At 34.0% G+C, this 18,370-nt stretch overlaps 1 protein-coding gene across 1 annotated transcript in view; it reads left to right on the forward strand.

The window, feature by feature from the left end:
- LOC122331030 (A disintegrin and metalloproteinase with thrombospondin motifs 20) overlaps positions 1 to 18,370 on the forward strand; it is a 90,363-nt gene that overhangs the window by 21,198 nt on the left and 50,795 nt on the right. The window contains exons 9-11 of the mRNA XM_043228457.1: positions 5,201 to 5,347; positions 11,309 to 11,450; positions 12,989 to 13,093. Of these exons, the coding sequence (XP_043084392.1) occupies positions 5,201 to 5,347; positions 11,309 to 11,450; positions 12,989 to 13,093 (394 nt within the window). The remainder of the gene's footprint in view (positions 1 to 5,200; positions 5,348 to 11,308; positions 11,451 to 12,988; positions 13,094 to 18,370) is intronic.

The following is an 18,370-nucleotide window of genomic DNA, read 5'->3' on the forward strand; positions in this document are numbered from 1 at the left end:
ACGACTCCATGAGGCTTTAACGTTTCATTTTTCATTCATTTCGTAGCTGTAGATGTTTTTATTTCGACGTAATGCAAAATTACATCTCATAGTTTTTTATTGTGTTTAATTTTTTGGAATATAGTGTTGAATTTTCTCTAGAATTCAGAGAAAAGAAACAAAAATGCAAAGTTCTAAATGAGTTATAAATTAAGAATTCATAAAAGATTAGATTTTTACAGTTTTCTCAAAATTCAATTTGTAATTTTTAATTTTTTATGAATTCTTAATTTACAACTCATTTATAACTCATTTATAACGTAGCATTTTTGTTTCTTTTCTCTGAATTCTAGAGTTGCATCTTGCAATTTTGACACTTTTTTCTAATTTTTACTGTTTTCTCAGAATTCTGAATTTATGTTTTGTATGTTTATATTCACAAGTCTTTAACGCTGGTAAACAACTCCATGAGGCTTTAACGTTTCATTTTTCATTTGTTTCGTAGCTAAAAATGTTTTTATTTCGACGTAATTCTGAATTTACATCTCATAGTTTTTTATTGTATTTAATTTTTGGAATATTGTGTTCTCGTCTCGATTTTTACTGTTTTCTCAAAATTCAGTTTGTAATTTTTAATTATTTATGAATTCTTAATTTATAACTCATTTATAACTCAGCTTTTTGTTTCTTTCTCTGAATTCTAGAGTTGCATCTTGCAATTTTGACTTTTTTTTTTTTTTATTTTTACTGTTTTCTCAGAATTCAGAATTTATGTTTTGTATGTTTATATTCACAAGTCTTTAACGCTGGTAAACAATTCGGACTTTAACGTTTCATTTTTCACTTGCTTCAGTAGCTGAAACTTTTTTATTTTGACGTAATTCTAAATTCTCAAAATTCAGTTTGAAATTTTAAAATTTTTATGAATTCTTAATTTATAACTTATTTATAACGTGGCTGTTTTCTCTGAATTCTAGAGTTGCATCTTGCAATTTTGACAATTTTTTTTTCTAATTTTTACTGTTTTCTTAGAATTCAGAATTGATGTTTTATATGTTTATATTCACAAGTCTTTAACGCTGGTAAACTACTCCATGAGGCTTTAACGTTTCATTTTTCATTCATTTCGTAGCTGTAAATGTTTTTATTTCGACGTAATGCAGAATTTACATCTCATAGTTTTTATTGTGTTGAATTTTTGGAATATTGTGTTGAATTTTCTCTAGAATTCAGAGAAAAGAAACAAAAATGCAAAGTTCTAAATGAGTTATAAATTAAGAATTCATAAAAGATTAGATTTTTACAGTTTTCTCAAAATTCAATTTGTAATTTTTTATTTTTTATGAATTCTTAATTTATAACTCATTTATAACTCATTTATAACGTAGCATTTTTGTTTCTTTTCTCTGAATTCTAGAGTTGCATCTTGCAATTTTGACACTTTTTTTCTAATTTTTACTGTTTTCTCAGAATTCTGAATTTATGTTTTGTATGTTTATATTCACAAGTCTTTAACGCTGGTAAACAACTCCATTCTGGCTTTAACGTTTCATTTTTCATTTGTTTCGTAGCTAAAAATGTTTTTATTTCGACGTAATTCTGAATTTACATCTCATAGTTTTTTATTGTATTTAATTTTTTGGAATATTGTGTTCTCGTCTCGATTTTTACTGTTTTCTCAAAATTCAGTTTGTAATTTTTAATTATTTATGAATTCTTAATTTATAACTCATTTATAACTCAGCTTTTTTGTTTCTTTTCTCTGAATTCTAGAGTTGCATCTTGCAATTTTGACCCTTTTTTTTTTTTTTAATTTTTACTGTTTTCTCAGAATTCAGAATTTATGTTTTGTATGTTTATATTCACAAGTCTTTAACGCTGGTAAACAATTCGGACTTTAACGTTTCATTTTTCACTTGCTTCGTAGCTGAAACTTTTTTTATTTTGACGTAATTCTAAATTCTCAAAATTCAGTTTGAAATTTTAAAATTTTTATGAATTCTTAATTTATAACTTATTTATAACGTGGCTGTTTTCTCTGAATTCTAGAGTTGCATCTTGCAATTTTGACAATTTTTTTTTTCTAATTTTTACTGTTTTCTTAGAATTCAGAATTGATGTTTTATATGTTTATATTCACAAGTCTTTAACGCTGGTAAACGACTCCATGAGGCTTTAACGTTTCATTTTTCATTCATTTCGTAGCTGAAAATGTTTTTATTTCGACGTAATGCAAAATTACATCTCATAGTTTTTTATTGTGTTTAATTTTTTGGAATATAGTGTTGAATTTTCTCTAGAATTCAGAGAAAAGAAACAAAAATGCAAAGTTCTAAATGAGTTATAAATTAAGAATTCATAAAAGATTAGATTTTTACAGTTTTCTCAAAATTCAATTTGTAATTTTTAATTTTTTATGAATTCTTAATTTACAACTCATTTATAACTCATTTATAACGTAGCATTTTTGTTTCTTTTCTCTGAATTCTAGAGTTGCATCTTGCAATTTTGACACTTTTTTCTAATTTTTACTGTTTTCTCAGAATTCTGAATTTATGTTTTGTATGTTTATATTCACAAGTCTTTAACGCTGGTAAACAACTCCATTCGGGCTTTAACGTTTCATTTTTCATTTGTTTCGTAGCTAAAAATGTTATTATTTTGACGTAATTCTGAATTTACATCTCATAGTTTTTTATTGTATTTAATTTTTTGGAATATTGTGTTCTCGTCTCGATTTTTACTGTTTTCTCAAAATTCAGTTTGTAATTTTTAATTATTTATGAATTCTTAATTTATAACTCATTTATAACTCAGCTTTTTTGTTTCTTTTCTCTGAATTCTAGAGTTGCATCTTGCAATTTTGACCTTTTTTTTTTTTTAATTTTTACTGTTTTCTCAGAATTCAGAATTTATGTTTTGTATGTTTATATTCACAAGTCTTTAACGCTGGTAAACAATTCGGACTTTAACGTTTCATTTTTCACTTGCTTCGTAGCTGAAACTTTTTTTATTTTGACGTAATTCTAAATTCTCAAAATTCAGTTTGAAATTTTAAAATTTTTATGAATTCTTAATTTATAACTTATTTATAACGTGGCTGTTTTCTCTGAATTCTAGAGTTGCATCTTGCAATTTTGACAATTTTTTTTTTTCTAATTTTTACTGTTTTCTTAGAATTCAGAATTGATGTTTTATATGTTTATATTCACAAGTCTTTAACGCTGGTAAACTACTCCATGAGGCTTTAACGTTTCATTTTTCATTCATTTCGTAGCTGTAAATGTTTTTATTTCGACGTAATGCAGAATTTACATCTCATAGTTTTTTATTGTGTTGAATTTTTTGGAATATTGTGTTGAATTTTCTCTAGAATTCAGAGAAAAGAAACAAAAATGCAAAGTTCTAAATGAGTTATAAATTAAGAATTCATAAACGATTAGATTTTTACAGTTTTCTCAAAATTCAATTTGTAATTTTTTTATTTTTTATGAATTCTTAATTTACAACTCATTTATAACTCATTTATAACTCATTTATAACTCATTTATAACGTAGCATTTTTGTTTCTTTTCTCTGAATTCTAGAGTTGCATCTTGCAATTTTGACACTTTTTTTTTTTAAATTTTTACTGTTTTCTCAGAATTCAGAATTTATGTTTTACATGTTTATATTCACAAGTCTTTAGCGCTGGTAAACAACTCCATGAGGCTTTAACGTTTCATTTTTCATTCGTTTCGTAGCTGAAAATGTTTTTATTTCGACGTAATGCAGAACATCTGGCGTCTCCGTCTAAAACCCGAGGAGCACGCAGTCTGACTTAAAACCGAATCTTTTGTCGTCCTGCCGCTCCGAACCCGCTCTTTCCGCGCGGCCAGGTCTAAAAAATGACAAAGCGCGTCTATAAAAACGTTTTTTTTGCTCATGAGCTCCGCAGATGTTCTTGAAAAGCGAGTGATTCTGACGGCAGAAGTATTTCACGAATGTAACATGTGAAACGTGTTTAACGTGCGGACGAAGCCTCGCAGCTGTCGTGTGTCTGATTTCACAGCTGTTTCTGACATCACCGCGTTTCTATTCTGGACTTCGCTTCAGTGCAGCTTTCGTTTCAACATTTTATCCCTGTCTCGCATAAAAAGAGGTTTCGTGCGCCGTTGCCGGTCGGACCGATGGAAGTGAGGCGCTGGTCAGAGGAGAACCGGCCCCACGTCGCTCTCTGGTCTTTCACGGATGGGGTTTTGTTTAGTTGGAGACACTTAATTTCTAGAGATTATCGTCCGTTTTATTGAAACAGAGCTGATCCAGACAATGACGTCTGCGTTCAGTAATCAAATGCCTTTAAGTGAATATTGAGTGATGGTCATAATACATTACTGTTCAGTGCTTTGACACAAGCGGTATTGTTAAAAGCGCTATAGAAATAGAAGTGATTGATTGAAACCTATAACGCTGCGACTTTTACATTTTTTGACATTTTATAATTTTGACTTTTTAAGTTTACATCTTGCAATTCGGACCTTTTTTCTTTTTCTGAATTTATGTCACATAATTTTGAGTTTTTTTCTATGAAATCATCTCAATTTGAATTTTTTTCCCTCAGAATTCTGAATTTATATCTCATAGTTTTTTAAATTGTATTTAATTTTTTGTAATATTGTGTTCTCGTCTCAATTTTTACTGTTTTCTCAAAATTCAGTTTGTAATTTTTAATCTATTATGAATTCTTAATTTATAACTCATTTATAACTTGGCAATTTTGACACTTTTTCTCTGAATTCTAATTTTCCATCTCTTTTTTTTTATTTTGGAGTTTCAATTTTTACTGTTTTCTCAAAATTCTGAATTTATGTTTTGAAATTCTGAATTTACATCTTGCAAATTACATTTTTTCTCACAAAATGTTTCATTTATGACTTTTAATAACTTATAATAATTTATAAATTTATAAATGTATAATTAAAAAAAAAAAATTGGAATCTCAATTTTTACTGTTTTCTCAGAATTAAAAATTAAAAAGCAAGACTTGCGATTTTTTTACTTACCTTTTCATTCATTCATTCATTCATTCATTCATTCATTCATTCATTCATTCATTATTATTTAATAAGCTAGAGTTGCAGTACTTTTGTATTTTTCACATGCTCATCCCTGGAAGTGCAGAAACTCAGATGAGCTGAAGTGCGTGAGAAGCATCCTGTGACCTGTGTGTTGTGTGTTCCAGGTTCAACATGCCTCACGACGACAGCCCGAAGTGCCGCGAGGCGGGAATCAAGCATCAGTACCACGTCATGGCCCCGACGCTCAACTACGACACCAGCCCCTGGTCCTGGTCCAAGTGCAGCCGCAAATACATCACGGATTTCCTCGAGTAGGTGCTCAGTTACATCCCTTCAGTGAAGGAGGGTCCTTTTCACATTTTTAATGAAAGTACAAGTCTGGAATCTGGTTGTACGTGCTTTATAGTTGGTTGCAGATGGGTGTTAGTCGGTTTAACCAGTGTAATTTTAGCATGTGTTTTTGCAGTGTGCGTCAATTGGATTGAAATTTAATGTTGTATTAAAAATATATATTTTAAATATTTTTTCGTATAAGACTTAATTAATATTATATTTTTATTTTTATTTAAGTTTTAGTTAAAAGTAAAATTTATAGTAGGTGTATATATATATATATATATATATATATATATATATATATATATATATTTAATTAATATAATATTTTTATTTTAATTTAAGTTTTAGTTAAAAGTAAAATGTTGTATATATATATATATATATATATATATATATATATATATATATATATATATATATATATATATATATATATATATATATATATATATTTAATTAATATATATATTTTTATTTTTAATTTAAGTTTTAGTTAAAAGTAAAATTTTATAGTGTGTGTATATATATATATATATATATATATATATATATATATATATATATATATATATATATATATATTTAATTAATATAATATTTTTATTTTAATTTAAGTTTAGTTAAAAGTAAAATTTATAGTATATATATATATATATATATATATATATATATATATATATATATTTAATTAATATAATATTTTTATTTTAATTTAAGTTTTAGTTAAAAGTAAAATTTATAGTGGGTGTATATATATATATATATATATATATATATATATATATATATATATATATATATATATATATATTATTTAATTAATATAATATTTTATTTTAATTTAAGTTTTAGTTAAAAGTAAAATTTATAGTGGGTGTATATATATATATATATATATATATATATATATATATTTAATTAATATAATATTTTTATTTTAATTTAAGTTTTAGTTAAAAGTAAAATTTATAGTGTATATATATATATATATATATATATATATATATATATATATATATATATATATATATATATATTTAATTAATATAATATTTTTATTTTAATTTAAGTTTTAGTTAAAAGTAAAATTTATAGTGTGTATATATATATATATATATATATATATATATATATATATATACATATATATATAAATATAAATATGATTTTTATTTCAGTTGTAATTTTAGTCATTTTAGCACTCATTTATGTTAGTAGTTATTTATTTACGCTTTTAAATTTTTTTAAGTTTACGTATATTTTGATTACCAAAAAGATTCATAAAAGTTTTACTAAGAACTGATAAAAGATTTTAGTTTTTCAGTGTATTGTAAAATGTGTTATAAGACGATATTTACTTAAAACGGCTGTTGTCAAGCGATTACTCGCAATTAATCGATTCCAAAAGAAAGTCATGTTCACATATCGTATGTGTGTGTGTGCCGTTTAAACGTAACAACAATATGGCATGTTTATACATTGAAAATATTCACGTGCAATATCAGTTAACGCTGTATGTGTTTGCATTTATATATAAACATAATAAATATGCATACCACACACACACACACACACACGCATATGTTATGTAAACATAAACTTTTTATTTTGCAATTGAACGTAAATGGCATTCAGAGACGTGTGTTCTCCTGTGTGTGTCAGCTGCTTAAAGCTGCTTGATCTGTGTCAGTGTGTTAATGTGAGTTTTGAGGTGAAGTCCTCGGCGGGTCACGCTCCTCAGAGCTCTTCCTGTCTGAGTCTCTCCGGGAGAGGACGGTCGTTTAGTCCCGGCGTTCTTGGCCCCTCGGCGCTCGTTACTCGGGGAGACGGCTCATTGAGGGAGACGCAGCTGAAGGGCTTCCCTTTAAGACAGGAAGTGTCAGTTATAATTAGATTTTCTCTGGACGTGACCCTTTGATCTCGTCTGAGCTCCAGCGGCTCCGGCAGATCCAGCCTCGAACACACTCCAACAATTCATCGGGATTTTAGATATATATATATATATATATATATATATATATATATATATATATATATATATGATAAAAAATATGTAATGTTTAGGAATTAAATATATTTTTTATATATATATATATATATATATATATATATATATATATATATATATATATATATATATATATGAAAAATATATAATGTTTAGGAATTAAATAATAATATAAATGTATATACATTAAAAACGGTGTATTTATATATACATAATAAATAAACACAGCACACATAAATATATCATGTGACTAAAACTTTTATTTTGAATTTGAATGCAATTAATTATTGCTTAGTCAATAAAACAGAATTTACGCTAAACTGAAACTGGTTTAGAAACCGAGTTAAAAAGTGGAAAAACTAAAATGTGATTTATCTAATTATCTTTTTTTTTTACTTAAACATTTTTTTAATTATTACTTATTATAAAAGCGCTCAACACTAAAAAATACAATGTAGAGCACTTTTGTAATAAGTAATATTGGTAAAAAGTTTTGTGATCACTGCTTTATTATTACTATTATTATTATTATTGTTTTTATATCAAGTGCTTTGGTTGGTACGTCTATATTTGTTCTAGAAGAGCTCCGATGCTCAGGACACATATCGTTGGGGTTTCCTCTGAAACTCTAGATCTCATCGCTCTGGTGGGAAGTGCTGAAAGTCGTCCAGAAGCGCTCCAATGCATCTGTGTTTTGACGGTCCTCTCAAAACTCAAGAGCTCTTCGAGACCCGGCGCTCTCCTGAGAGCAGATTAAAGAGAAAACACATTTCATCCGGCCGAGGGGCCCTCGCATTCATCAAAACAACTCATTTGCACACTATTGTCAGTGGCTGTGTTTTAAAGCAGCGTTTCATCTATGAATGACTTCTCAGAAGCGGTTTAAGGGAGTGTGTTTGATTATTAACTCCCCTTCGCTAGTTTTGATTCGACTTGATTTGCATGCATGCTGGAGCAGTTTTATTTCATTTTCACGCTGTGTATCTCAGCCTCTCTGTCAGACGTTCATTCAGGCTTCTATAATAATAATAATAATAATAATACGCGTGAGTCATTTTCCTTAATAAACTGACTTTAGCAGCCCGCCCAAATGATCTCCAGGTGTGGACTTCAGGTCGGTGCCAGAAAGGCGCAGCCTGACCTGAACTCAAAGAAACCTGACGGCGCTTTTTCTAGAAAGTATTATGGGGTTTATGGACATGCATCGTGGTGAGTCTTTTACTACGATATATAAATAGCATCTTAAGGGGATTTATTCACCCTCATAAAATCTGTTTTAAAATGTTTTTCAGTTTTCTGCCGGACTTTCCTAAATATCCAGCTAGTTTTAAATGGTTTCTAGAAAGTTATTAGTTGGTTTAGGCATGCTATTCTAGGGTTATTTATATAATAGTGTACTAATTATTAATATACTGAACTAGCTTTTATTAAGTTTTCAGTTTAATTTACTACTGTATTATTTATTGATGTTTTTAATTAGCTTTTATTTTCATATTTTCAGTTATTGTTTTGATTTGAGTTCATTAAAATGTTTTTTTTGTTATTTTATCTTTTAGTGATTTTGTTATTACCTTTATTTATATAGGTTTTATTTATTTTATTTCAGAAATTTATTTTATTTCAGTTCAAATTTGCTTTACTTTTTTATGCATAGTAAATATTTATTTTTGTTTTATTTATATACTAGTGTACTAATTAATATAGCAAAATAGCTTTTATTAGAACGTTTATTTTTATTTATTTTAATTTTCTAGTATAGGTTTTATTAATAATTGGAATCAGCTTTTATTTTTATCCTTTTTAGTTTTCGTTTTTTTTTTTTGCTAGTTTGCTATTTATAAATATATTTAGCTTTTAGCTTTTAGCTTTCATATTTGTGTTTTCAGTTTTTATTTAAATCTTAATGTTACATTTAGTTTAGGTTTTAGTCATTTTGTTATGTGTCATTTATTTATTTATTAACATACACTTAGAAATCTGTAGTTTATTTTATTTCTTCAAGCCTGCTTGTATTTATTTTAGTTTGCTAAAATCATCAATATTTACATTCTATTTTATTTCAGCTTACCTTATTTCAAATACAAAAAAATGCATTTATTATATAACAGAATTATTGAAAGTAAATACATTTTTTTTGTTGCTTTAGCTGCAACCAGCATCAGACTATCATGAACATGTGTTCATAAATAATTATAAAATTAACTCACAATTGACATTATTTGAAATATGTGACCACGGAGCACAAAACTAGTCATAAGAGTCAATATTAACTGTGAAAAAATAACAAATAATTTTGTTGATGTATGTCCAATGAAAAGCTGGACTCTGGGGGTGCCAAAAAAAACCATCAAAATATTGCGAAAATCGCCTTTATATTTGTTCAAATGAAGTTCTTAGCAATGCATACTACTATTCAAAAATGCATTTTTATATATTTGAGGTAGAAAATCTACAAATTCATGGTATGATTTGGAGCCATACGATGCACTGCTGGCTATTTCTACGAATATACACAAGTTCTCCAGCTTGTTTTGGATGAGCCGTCTCTTTCTCTACCGTCTTATGTTTGCGTTTCTAATTCACACGCTCACACTCACTCGAGCGTATCTGTGAGATCTGACGCTCTCTGTTTACCGTAATCTTACCGCTCTTTGAGAGCTTGTCGGCCTCAGTCTCGCTGGTTTGACGAACTCATAACCCTGATGGCGAGGTGCGGAGAGACGAGAGCGCTGTCATCGTGATAAACGAGTCGAGTAGTGTCTGTGTGAAGACAAAGGCGTCTTGTAGGGTGTGTGGAGCGGGAGCGGGGTAAAGAGACGACTGAATCAGCTGACGCAGGTGTTTGGTCTCAAAGCCGGGGACAAATTGGACCGGCAACATCAACAATTACCGTAATCACATCGCATGGCTGTTCTGAGCCTCCATTTCCGTTCTCCCTTGTAGAAAGGTGAGCCGGCGGACGGAGTAAGGAGGTTTATTTTGTGCTGAAAGAGCCTTTCAGAGACGCTAAGCCCAACATTTCAATGAGCTGCCCTGCTCTTTTGTAGCTCCTTTCAAAGGAAGGGTGTGGTGGGACGTATGTGTCACGACGTTGGTTTTGGCACCGTTGGGTTGATTCTTGGAGACCCAGCGTTGTTAAAGAGCGCCGTCTTTTATTGCGTGAAACGCGGCCTTTGTGTCGGCCGAGGTCCATTCAATCAGTTCCTCGCAGGTAACAAAGCAGACCACCCAGCGCCGCCTTCGCCGGGTGAAATCAGAAAGACTGCATTCATCTGTTAACCCTGGAGCGCCAGAGCGGTCATCAGCAACAGACGACAATACACTGTACGAGTCAAAATCATCCGTTTCTTTACTTTCATTAAGACCATTAGGATTCCTGCCGTAAATAGAGCAAAACTTAATCTTTATATGCACTGACAACTTCATTTGGAAGTTCGTTTTATAAAGTTCCTCTATTATTGGTAACGAAAGGTTCATATTTTGGTTTTGGGACTCCTCAACGACAGACTGACGCGCTTTCATTTTTCTGTCCCGCTTTATATTAAGTGTAAATGATGCTAGTGATGCTAGTGATGCTAGTCTGCGGTGGTCGGTCGATTGGTCTCATTTTCATTTCATCATGACTGTACTGACCGATGAAGCGGGGAATAATACATTAGCATTTTTATTCAGACCAACAAACGGACGAGCAATATGCTAACGTTTTGTGTCGAGGTCAGAATGAAACGGCTTGGGATTTGTTTTAAAAACGTTTCAGAGTCGACTCTTTCTTTTTGAGAGAGAACGAATCCATACGCGGGGCATAAAACGCTAAATACACCAATACTTCCTCCGGGCTTCTGAGGATGAAGACACCTACCTGAAGCTAGCGCTCAAGTTCTCCTTGATGCAGCGTGTTGATGTCTGTCTGTTTTTGTCGTTTTAGCACTGGTTATGGTGAATGTCTCCTGGACGAGCCTTCGGGCACGACGTATAACCTTCCCAACCAGCTCCCGGGTCAACTCTACAACGCCAACCGGCAGTGTGAACTCATGTTCGGCCTCGGCTCCCAAGTCTGTCCGTTCATGGTAAATCTCATCTAAATCTACTTCCACAAAACTTTAGCCATGCTATCGTAAACATTGAACATTTTCAGCAAAAAAGTGAGCATATTACGATAAAATACTGAATGTGGACCGTATTCGGTCATATTATGCAATAGATGTCTTGTTTCTCGTTTCTGTGTCTTTCTGGTCCGTGTTTTTGATTGGCACGTTCTAGACTCGTACAGAGATGTGTAATAGCACCCCCTAGCATAGAACGGTGAGAGTTTCTGTGTAGCAGGAAAGAAGTGTCCAATGAATAACGAAAAATGACATTCTTTGGAAAGAGTTGATACATGACAAATGAGCGATGGAAACATTTTCCTTAATTTGAAATGTCCCTTAATTTGCAAAAGAAAAAGCTCTCTTGAGGTGGTTTTTGCAACAAAAAAAGGGTTAATGCTAATTATAGGAGATGTAAAAAATCATTGGGTTTGCATGAAGGCAAATCCTGACTTTCCTTCGGACTGATCTCGTTGCACAGCATCTGAAACGTTGTTTTTGTCGTTCCTAAATGTCTGAGCAGTCAAAGTATTTCGGTATAATTGTCTGACATGACCGTATTCCCTGGAGACTTCTGCCTCTGAAAGCAATGACTGTGTTTACTGTGCTTTGCACGCAGTAGCTTATCATATATCAAAATGATTATATCGTCGTTGGACGGAATAATTTTGTGCTAGAATTTTTATTCACTCCCAAAAAAGCCTAAATAGTCGTAACTATCAAGCTGACCTCATACTACTCAGGCCCCACCCCTATTCATCGTTGGATTAGCATATCATTAGCATATAAGAGTCTTCATTTTCTCCAGAACTACTTTGTTTTTGATGATAACATGGCACTGAATTTTAAAAAAAAGAAAAGAGAGGTGGCAGGATGAGCAGTAACTCATTATCATTTAAAGAGACATGCGCTGAAACCGATCGCTTTTAGTAGTTTTACATGACTATTGAGAAATTTTATATGAGGTAGATGAAATCATCCCTGTTAACAAGAGATCCTAAAACAAGGCTCCTTTGTAAATTGGTCCATCATCGAGTACTAGACCCAACTGTTTCTTTAACGTCCTGTTCGGTTCTTGCAGTCTCAAGACTTGGTTAGTTAACCATCTCAAAACATTGTCCATACAAGCAACTTAAAGGTATAGTTCATTTGAAGATGAAAATCATCTCGAGCCATTCTTTTAGACAAAAAACAACTTGAGGTATATATTATATAATGACATATCCAAGCTTTATTGTAGCAGTGAATGGCTGTTCACATTTTAAAGCTCAAAAAAGTGCATAAATCCATCATAAAAAGTTAAGGCCAGGCACGAAATCTTTGATTTTCTGCAGAAGGCATGTAATAACCCAATGGAGCCCATTGAAACACTTTCTCAACAAATCTCAACAATCATTTATTGACGTTATAAAGTCACGTACATGTAGGGGTCTTTGATTAACTGTATTTTTAGATTGTAAACTCTTGAGTACTTGGGAAGGGTAAAAAAAACCATTAAAAGTCATTATTGTGGATTGCAGAAACAGTGCAAGCGTCTCTGGTGCACCAGTGCGGAGGGCGACCACAAGGGATGTCGTACGCAGCACATGCCGCTCGCGGATGGAACCGAATGTGGCTACGGCATGGTAAGATACCTACGCTTTTTGCTGCCCGTGTTTTTGTCTGGACGGTCAGTCGTGCGTTAAACTGAAATGTCAAAGCTGATGAGGACGGTAACGTGAGCCTGCGTAGCTGGTTTCCTTCTTGTCTGTGGCATTAGCTGCCTAAACACAGATTAGGTTCATTAAGGGCTATTTATTTAATCCCACATGACTGTAAAAGAAAACCATCCAGTTCTTCGTGAAATATATAGTGTGTGTACCTAAATAGGGGAGTTTAAAAGGTGTCACTCAAATTAATGAAAACAATATATAAAATACATATTCTGATACAATGCCGCTGAGATCTGAGGTGAAGTATCAAGCCTTTGAAACCAAACGCCTTCCGCGGATCACCTTGTTGTGAACCCGTGACCCTCGAACCTCTTTACAAGGCGGTGAGTGGGTCACCGGTCAGGGAGTTTTAGAGAGTGTTGGGTTTAGACCAATACAAAAGACGCCGCCGAAGAAGGGGGTCTGTTTTTCCTTCATTTTAACCCTTTAAGTACAGGGACTGTTCTAGAACAAGGCTTTCGGGGTGAAATCAAATGTTAACCGAGTGGGCAGCACCTTAATCCAACCAAAACAACCGCAATCAGGCTAGCGGCTGGGAAAGCAGAAACCTTTCTCGTTCTCATTAACCGTGGGACGGCCGTGCTGTACGCGAAGCGCTTGTTGCTTGTTCTCACGTCGTCTGATTAAAGCCACAAGGGCATGAAAGGGTTCGTGTCGGTGTTAAGCTTCATTACTCATTAGTGAAACAGACCTCCGTTTGGACTAGCGCTGGTAATGCTCTAGCATTATTCCTCTGGTGACCGTGATGGTTTATTAAAGCACCTTTTTTAAAGGCCCACACATACATTTTACTTGTATTTACATGTAGTCATGTATAGTTTATAAATATATTTTTCTTAATATATACATGCATGTGTAATATATCACTGTTGTCAAAAGATCAATCATTAATTGCCTCCAAAATAAAGGCGTTCGTTTGCATAATATATTTATATGTATATATAATGTACATGTAAAAGCACACACATGCATATTTAGAAAATATTTTCATGTATTTATATGTATTTATTTACTGTATATTCATACTATAGAATTATTTTAGTTTTATTCAAAGTCAAGTGCATATCGGCACCTGTGTAATCTGACAGATAAATTTGATGGCATGGCTTTTCAAGTTTTTATTTTGCTCTCCGAACTCGTACATTACAACCGGTTCATTCAGAAGCGAAGCGGATCGTGACCCGTTAGTCTAGAAGCGCTGTTATGTATCATGCAGAGCGAAATAGTTCCTGCGTGACTCTTTACAAAAACAGGGACACAAAGGGTCTTTTTTCTTGGGCTTCTACCCCTCGTGGCCCCTGCACCTTTGTTTGTGGTGCTGAGTGCCTGGTGTCACCTCCTCTTGGGGCTGTTTGAAGTGGCAGAAGTTGAAAGAAAAGCAGCTCTCGGTCTCGGGCTCACCTGCCTGTCTCGAGCTCTTTAATGTGGGAAGGTCCTCACGAGGGCTCGTTCAGAATGTCTTTCTCTGTCTCTCTTCTCTCTCATTTATCTCCAAACGTCGGCTCGTTTGATCCCGTTTAAGCTCGTAAATGGACCGCTATGTAAATAAACGCTGGTACTCATCAAACACATGAGCTCTGGTGGAGAAGCAGAAGAGCAGCGTAAGGATCAGAGCGTAATTGCTTTTCCCCCTCGTTCCCTCGGCCTCTCCGTGTCCTCGATTCCCTCTCCTCCCGTTCATCTTCTGTCTTGCGGGGCACTGGAGTGAGTAATGTGGTCACATGACCCCAGCGGCCTGTCTGTCATCCGGCTCAGTGAGCCTTGCGCTAACAAGGGCATCCCATCACTTGCCATCTATAAATACCAACACCTCCCTCCCTCGTTTCGAGAGAGATCCAGTCAATCCGGCTCCTGTCATCTCATGGACTGCCATCCTGAAGCTCCTTTGAAGAGCCCTGCCGGCATGAATGCATGCTTGTGGGAGGGTTTCAGAAGCACGAGAGTCGGGGGCACACGGTGACCCTGTTGAGAAGACCACCAGCCTGGCGTCACAATCAGGCTCCTTAACTTGTTCGGCTCATTTAATTTACTGGTAAATTCAGGAGAACTGCGGGGAAGGTTACCAGGGTGCTGTCTACGACTTCAACCGGGAAAATGTCGGTTAATGGAGTCCATTTATTGGGACTGAATGGTTAAATCCCAATATAGATGCTTGTAAGTCAAGTCATGAATCAAAATGGTGCTCGAATTCATGTTGGAGAGTTAGAGAGTTTCTTTTGGATACCAACATCCCAATCAGGTTTCTTAACTTGCTTAAAGCAGCCGTCCGTAAGATTTTTTTGGCCTCAAAACCAACTTTTGAGGGTACAACCTGTCTTCAAAACTATCACCTTACCTTAGTTCCGTTCACAACAGAAGAGAGTCTTTGCAAAAACAGATGACGCAGTTGTTTTTGACAGCTGGAGATTCACCCGTAGTCTACAGATAACGCTAATACACAACGGTTTGAGAACGAAATATAACAATAAGAATCATTTGCATGGTTTGAAGTGAAAGAAGCTAAGTGATCATTAGATTTAATCAGCATTTGTAATGCAATGTGTTGTAATGCTTCTTTCCTCGGTTGATCAGAACAAAAGAGGCAGACATGTTACTTACTTGTTAAAGGATTAGTTCCCTCCTGAATCAAAATTCCTCAAAACATTGGAAAGGAATCAAGTTCACAATCCACACAAAGACGATAAGCCCGTAAATAATCATGATCATCCAAGATGTTTAGTTCCCTCCTGAATCTCGCTCCCCATGAGATTTATGTCTGTTTTGAGGTTTTTGAGGAAGTCATTGAAGGATTTTTCACCATGTAGTCGACTTCAATGGGGAACAACAAGTCGAAGGTCCAGACTGCAGCTTCAAAGGACACCCAGCCAATGTCTAGCGAAACAAGTGGTTATTTTATAATAATAAATACTTTTTAACCACAAATGCTCATCTTGCACTAGATTGAGCTCTCAAGGGAACCCAGTGTTTGCAAAGAGAGCATGCAAAGACCGTCAAAAAAAAGTAAAGCAAGGCAATACAGATGTTTTTTCGCTCTACACTGCCTTTTTTAACTGCAGCACACAGAGGAGGAAATAACCACACGTGACGTTTCCAACATAATTACGCCATGCATGAAGTCTTGCAAGGTTTGGCAAGAGCATTTGTGGTTAAAGGGTATATCATTTTTTGTTATTTTGCTAGATAAGAACCTCATTTTTTGGTTTGGATCTTGTAGAGCCCTTTAAAGCAGCACTAAAACGGCAGTCTGGATCTTCAACCCATTGATCCCCATTGAAGTCTACTATATAAAGAGAAAAAATCCTGCAATGTTTTCCATTAAAACCTTAATTTCATCGAATGAAAAATAAAGACATCTTGAATCAATCAATCATTTTTATTTATATAGCGCTTTTAGCAACACAGGTTGTATCAAAGCACTGAATGACATGAGAGTGAGTAAATTATCAAGAAATTTCAATTGTGGAAGTGACCTAATCCTTTAACAGAGTCAGTTTATTGAGACAGTATGGCAGTATCTCAATAAAGATGCTTGTAAATGAAATCAGATTCACAATGGTGCTTGTACTGGGTTCCTCTTCCAATAACGGTTTATGCCTAGAGGGGCAATAAACGCTATTGTGTATCTAACTTGCTTTCTTGTCCTCTTCTCATCTGAGAATTTTGTTGTTGATCCTGGCATCCCTGGCATCTTCTTGCTTAAATTGCCCGGTCAACTTTTGTAATGTACTAGTAATCATACGATGACCAAACTGTTTTTTTCCCTATTTATATAAATCCCTATTTAAAAAACCCTTCAAAATTAGGCTGTTCTGAGATTCCTGGCAGAATCTGTAGTTCTGCACAGGCTCCTCCCACGATAAATGATTGACAATGCCTTAGCTCCGCCCTGCGTGCGCTGTCATCAGTAGATGTCTCAGAGTAAGCGATTGAAGTCCTAGTAGCATGCTAGTTAGCCAGTTTCACAGCTGAAGTTTACAGTCTGCTCATCACATGACAAAAGAGATGGGCGGGGCCAGCAGAGCTCATTAGCATTTAAAGGAACATGGACTAGAATGGCTTGATGAAAACAGAGCTGTTGATGTTGACAGGCTAAAGAAAGTGTTTTACTCTACCATATAGAAATTTGAACCAAAGTATGTTAAAGAGTTTTCATTGACAACATAAAGAATCACATCATTTCATTTTTAACAGTGTAGCATAACTATGCATTAAAACATGAACTTAATAGAGTCGGCTTATTGGGACAGAATGGTAGCATCACAATAAAGCTGCTTATAAATGAAGTCAAATCATAATTGTGCTTGTAACTTTATGTCTGGAGGTACAATAGACACTATTGTGTGCCTGACCCAGCTCAGCAGAACCTTCAACCTGTCCTCGTCTCAGGCAGTTAGAGAAAAAGACTGAAGTCTTGTAAACGTTGGAGAATTTGTTGGCCGCGTCTCTCCGGCTTGGCTGCGGTTCCTGGCAGCTCGCTTCTTGGTGTGGATCGCTTGTCACTTCTCCTGCTAATCTGCGTGTGTTTCCAGCGAGACGTCTAGTACTGTAACGGCGGCCCGGGATCTGATTTTCACGAATGAGTTGTTGCTGTGATCGCCAAGCAATTGAGGTAAAGGTGCGTCCATGCCGTACGTCGATCGTTTCACCTTCACCGGGCCTCCAGAATCCACAAATCCAATCAAAAATATTAATTAGCCGAAAAAATGATAGGAATGAATACTTTTATTTAGCCGGGATGATAAAGACATTTATAATGTTACTAAATGCTGCTCTTCCGTACTTTCTATTCGTCAGAAAAAGCTGAAAAAATTCTACTCCGACCTGATAAAAATGGTTTTGAGCAGCAGATCAGTATATTATAATGGTTTCTGAAGGATCGGGAGTAATGATGTTAACTTGTAACAAAAAGTAGGCTATCAGCTTTAAAACCCTGACAAATTCAAACAATCAATCTGGTTTTGGCTCTCTTGAACGCAGCACAAGCCATTGCTTTAGAGCTGAACTCATCATATCCTTTTCCAAACTACTATAACATTAAAAGGAGGAGCCCAAACTATACTCGATGGCCAAGCGATACGAAGTAATGGTCACTAAGAATTGTTAATCAGCGTTCTCGTGGACGAGCCTTCGTGTGAGAAGCTAGCTTAGAAGCCCATTGTGAATATCTCACGAAGACAAGACAAGAGAATA

This window comes from Puntigrus tetrazona, chromosome 25 (genome assembly GCF_018831695.1).
Source record: "Puntigrus tetrazona isolate hp1 chromosome 25, ASM1883169v1, whole genome shotgun sequence".
NCBI classification, from domain to species: domain Eukaryota; kingdom Metazoa; phylum Chordata; class Actinopteri; order Cypriniformes; family Cyprinidae; genus Puntigrus; species Puntigrus tetrazona.